The sequence below is a fragment of the Montipora foliosa genome, chromosome 2, assembly GCF_036669935.1.
Source record: "Montipora foliosa isolate CH-2021 chromosome 2, ASM3666993v2, whole genome shotgun sequence".
Classification (NCBI taxonomy): Eukaryota; Metazoa; Cnidaria; class Anthozoa; order Scleractinia; family Acroporidae; genus Montipora; species Montipora foliosa.
This window is the reverse complement of record NC_090870.1, coordinates 175,234-180,233: the sequence shown is the minus strand read 5'-3', so window position 1 is coordinate 180,233 and position 5,000 is coordinate 175,234. Positions and strand designations below refer to the sequence as shown.

The 5,000-nt window shown below is 41.7% G+C and overlaps 1 protein-coding gene across 4 annotated transcripts in view; it reads left to right on the top strand.

The window, feature by feature from the left end:
* Nucleotides 1–5,000, top strand: part of LOC137991966 (von Willebrand factor D and EGF domain-containing protein-like) — a 109,958-nt gene that overhangs the window by 47,023 nt on the left and 57,935 nt on the right. For all 4 annotated transcript variants that reach the window (XM_068836984.1, XM_068836981.1, XM_068836985.1 and 1 more), the window contains exons 9-11: nucleotides 2,195–2,355; nucleotides 2,773–3,193; nucleotides 4,113–4,399. In XM_068836984.1, coding sequence (XP_068693085.1) covers nucleotides 2,195–2,355; nucleotides 2,773–3,193; nucleotides 4,113–4,399 — 869 coding nt within the window. The remainder of the gene's footprint in view (nucleotides 1–2,194; nucleotides 2,356–2,772; nucleotides 3,194–4,112; nucleotides 4,400–5,000) is intronic.

Below are 5,000 nucleotides of genomic sequence, written 5' to 3'. Positions count from 1 at the left end.
ACAATGTGTATCACTAACAACCTGTCATCGCTCCACCTCTGGAGCATTAAACAAGACAATGCATCCAGCAGCAGAGCAATGACAAGTGGCTGTATTCACAGGCTGGTGTAATTCAATAACTACAACAAAAACTTAGTTATTAACCATCACAACAGTTTCCTAGATAGCTAGGGTCTTTTTGGATTCAGCATATAAGAGTCTTAAGGGAATGGGGGGGGGGGGGGGGAGGCCACTCCCTTATGCGGCCTACAGGGAGATATACAACTGGCATTAGTCAAATACCCCCCACACCCCAACACACACAGACACACCACGACAAACAGTTCCTGAACATCCCTTCAGCAACAATATCAGATAAATTGAGGAACATTATCATTATTCCATGCTCCATAATGACAACACACTTTTACAACTTCATTTCCAGAGTTGTAAGTAACAGTGAAGGGTTTCTCTCTGTCAATAATAATGTCTGTCTTTCCCTTTCCTGGGAATTCCCGCTTCAAACTGGTCTCTTCATTGCCCAAGCAAAAACGCAACATCTGTTGAAGCTTCGGCTTGCTTGTAACCTCTACAATCTGCTCTTTAGTTGTGCGTCCAGGACGAGTCTGTACACCGAAGTTTGATGTGCTTGTAATTATATTAAAAATGTGCTTGAAAATATCCTTCTGAAGTCGCGAAGTAAACTCAATGACCCACGGGTGCGAATGCTTTGCTGTTAAGAATTGTCTTCGCATCAATGTCTTTTTCCAGTAGCTTATTTCACTGCATGCCATGTGGTGTAAGTCACACTTCTTGAATTTCAACTTTTCCCTCAAATTTGCCTCCGAGTGCGACTTCATAGTTTGCTCCTTAAGTATCGCAAGCTCCTTAAATAGGTCTTCCACTGCCAGCTTTTGTGGAACATCTTCCCTTTGAATACCACTATAATATTTCATCTCGAGTTTTCTGTAAAACTCATCTATTTCTTTTGATATTTCCTTGGTCAGGGCATTGTTTAGAGAGCTGGCCGCCATCTTGAATTGGGATTTTAACCTAGTCCCCAGGGCTATCCGCATGTGGCGGCAAGAAGAGCCTCGATTTCGTGACTACATCGAAATCGACAAAAAATCCCCAATGTGGTTTTTCACCGCCTGCTTAGTTTATGCAACTGACTTTCCATTATTGAGCTCCATAAGGGTATATTTTATTTAAGGATCCACTAAAACGCCATTCGCGTTACATGACTTTCGACGCCATTGCTGGCTAAGTTAATGATTCTCCTGTGTCCACCAGAGAAATCTACGCATTTCCACTACCCTCTCGATCCTAAGAAAATACGCGCAGAAGGCTCTATGCACAAAGACACCACTTACCAGGGGAGTGACAGGCAAGACTTTTACCGACACGGAAAATAAAAAAAATAAAACGGAAAAATCTACCCATTTTCCGACTGGGATTGCCATACGGCAACCCAGTAATAAAACGGAAAATCTACCCATTTTCCGACTGGGATTACCATACGGCAACCCAGTATTAACACATCGCGTGGCTTACTGTTTACTTCGGGTGTGCGCTGATTGGCTAATTTTTGACAGCTCGCTCAGCGTGACATCAGGAGGCGGCATTTAAAATTCAGAGGGATGAGTGCAGGCTCTGTTCGTAAAATTCGTGGTGTATTTGTCATTTAGTGGTTATCTATTGTTTAAAATTATCTAAACACGGTAAAACCTTCAGGGTTAGGATTAGGGTTAGAGTTAGGGTTAGCGTTAGGGTTAGTTTAGGGTTATTGCATAATTACTGAAGGTTTTACCTTGTTTAAAAAAATTTAAAACAATGGAATAAAAATACACCAAGTACCCACCCTCTCTTTCTCTCCCGCCGCAGAGAGAGAGCCTTCTCACAGGCTAATCTCGAATTTTCTCACGTATAGCTTTTTAATAAGTAATCACATGATTTTTCTCGTGCAATTTGGAATAAATAAGCACTTGTAATTTTTTTTAAAGACTACAAATTGGTCGTCTTCGAAGAAATTTACTCGTGCTTATTTATTACTCATTGCACTTGAAATCATGTGATTACCTATACAAATATAATATGACAAATGCATGGTTTTCTCTTATTTGCTTGTATTCCATTTAAACACTTTGGGATCACGGTTTACGTCACCTTAATTTAGACAACGCGCTAAGTTTGAAATCCATCTTTGCATTCGTAGGTTTTGTTTCCTTCAGGAACGAAAGTTGGTATAGACAGGTTCTCTTGGGGATTGGATGTTCGTCTTTACACGCCAAGGGCCAATGTTCCAACTCAGGAATCTGGCCTGTGCTTATTCCCTCAAGCCGGTCAAGACTATCGTACTTACGGCGAGAATTTAAGGTACTGATTCCATTATCCCTGTTGAAATGTTTATTTGCATGTTTTGGATTTTGCTGCTCTACATCCCATTTATGTTTTGGTTTACTTTACGACTGATATCGTAGTTTATGTAATTAATGACTTTGACAAAATAGTTTCCTCCTGGAACTGTTCATGCTTAACCCCGGCAACCATCAGCAAGGTGATAATACTCTGGACTCCAGCCAGCCCCTGTGCAAGCATTTATCAGTAACTCATACCGCTTATATTTCCGGTCTTTTGCATCACCAAAATTATCTTCCCAAGGCACTGTTGTTCAATTCATAGTTGCGGTGTTTCCATTCTTACTAGAAAGAGAAAAGCCGTCCGCAACCAAGCTTTAGGCGGCTAGTAACCCATCTCACTGAAATTAATTTGTTTTGGTTTTTCTTTCAATAGGTTGTTACATGATCAAAGTTACTTTGATGTTCTTCCACCGCGTGTAGATGATAAACAAGTGGCTTATTCCGTTGCTTGCCTATGCAACAAAAGTGAGACTGAAGGTCCTACGGAATGCCAAAACGCCTTTCACTATGCTTTTCCTACCGTGAAAAAGGAAAAGTTATCACCTATGTTCCTGTGCGATCGACAAAAAAGGGATATTCAATTTTCTGATGACCCAACAGACGAAGATTTTGTGTTATTCAAGCGAACAGCCGCCGTGCGCATACGCGGGAGAAGAGAGGCTGAGAAATTTTCAAAAGAAAATGCAACTTATTACTGTGCAAAGAGAATATCAGAGACTAAAGTTGGCAAACTTTGTGCCAAGGTTGGAGTTGACCTGCAGGCCTTAGTTGATGTGTGCTCTATGGATGTTGAGGTGAGTAAGATTGTTGAGAACGGTGACCTGGGCCAAGATTGAATGTCGCATAAAACAACAACAACACTGAAGAACTTGCATATCTTAAGGCATGAAGGCACATCTACACCTATAGCTAGCGAGATTGTAAATTTACCGGCAGCAAGAAGGCTTTAATTTGAGATCATTCCGGTTTCAAAACAACTAATCAACGATATTTGAAATGTCTGCAATGTCTAGCTGACTGAATGACAAAGGTCATCGAGAGTTTGAACGAGTGGCTGACTGAATGATGAAGGGGCTTCGAGAGATTTAACTGTAAAGAAAGCACTTATGAACGAGTGGCTGACTGAATGACGAAGGGTTTCGAGAGTTTCAACCGTAAAGAATGCACACATGAACGACTGGCTGACTGAATGACGAAGGGCTAACGGTCGAAACGTCAGCTCACATAATCTTTCTTACGCTGCTTAATTTACCGTCATCAACTCGTTTGATAAAAGTACGTTCTTCTATAGAAATTAACCCTATAATTTGACCGACTCCCCCCGGGGGAACCTCGCATATAAAAGGAGCGGGAATGCTCGTCGTCTCGCTTTCGGAATTTGGTCTCACTTAGGGTGTTCTAGACAAAACGCCATCACTGGTCTCTCTTAAGGTCAAAGAAGCCTGTGCCACGCCCAGATTGGTCTCCTTTAGGTGTTTAATTCAAACTTTCCCACGAGCATCTCCGCCCCTCCCCCCCCCCTCCTCTTCCTTTTTGACTAACTCCTATAATAAAACTGAAAAAAGAAAGCTGTTGCCTTGTCTTTCGGTTTTGCAAATCAATGATCTTGCCTGGAGCATTTTGGCCTTATCTCTCCGATGTTTATGTGAAGATTTACGTTTCTCGAAAGCTGATTACAGCATTTTTGTTTGTATTTTGCTTTGTTGAAATCAGTACACTGGCGACTACTCCTATGTAAGTGGAGGTGTTGTTGCATTGACGGACCAATGCGGAAATTTGGCGGCTTTAGATTTGTCAAGAGCCGCAAATTCCACAAATTCGAGTAGTGGTGATGCAGACGGTTCAGCTGGATCTGCTTTGGTGGAGGAAATTACGGAATCACTTTGCCCCAATGACTGCTCATTTAACGGAAAATGTGTAAACGGCTCTTGTTTATGCTACAAGGATTTCATAGCAGATGATTGTTCGGCCAACCTTTACGAAATACCGTCGATTCAGAGGTAACAGTGACGAAAATTCTAATTTCTTATTTCCCCCACACCACCCACTTCCTCAACTCATCATTCAGTGTTTTAATTGATACAGAGTGCTATTGCGCTTTAGGTTTTTCAAGCTTTTTTAATTAGAGTAGACAGGTATTGGAAATCCCGACGGTGCCCGCTGGCCCACGATGCCATTCTTTGTAATTTCGGTTCAGTTTTGCAGTACGAAGTCCAAAGTCCAAAGTCCAAAGTCCACATTTCACAACCCAATTATAGGTTAAGTATTATCGTAGATTAGTTTTTCGGTATTTGGTAAAGGCTAACCCAAAACTGTTGTTAACAGTTTTGATTCCAATCAAAACCATTAGGCGGATGGTTCAAGAGTTTCAGCGATGGTTTTTAAAACTGGTTTTTAAAACTTCTTAACAACACCGGGGAGAATATTAGCCCGGTTAGATGTGTCACCGAGTCATATTGCGTGCAACAAAAACACAAAAAAATCGTTTCTGGTCACGCACACAATTGTTTAATACATGTATCCCCGTTCATCTGTAACGTAGGGGGCAGGTAGGAGGCAGGCAGGTAGGAGGCAGTGTGGCCCAGTGGTTAGGGTGCTTAC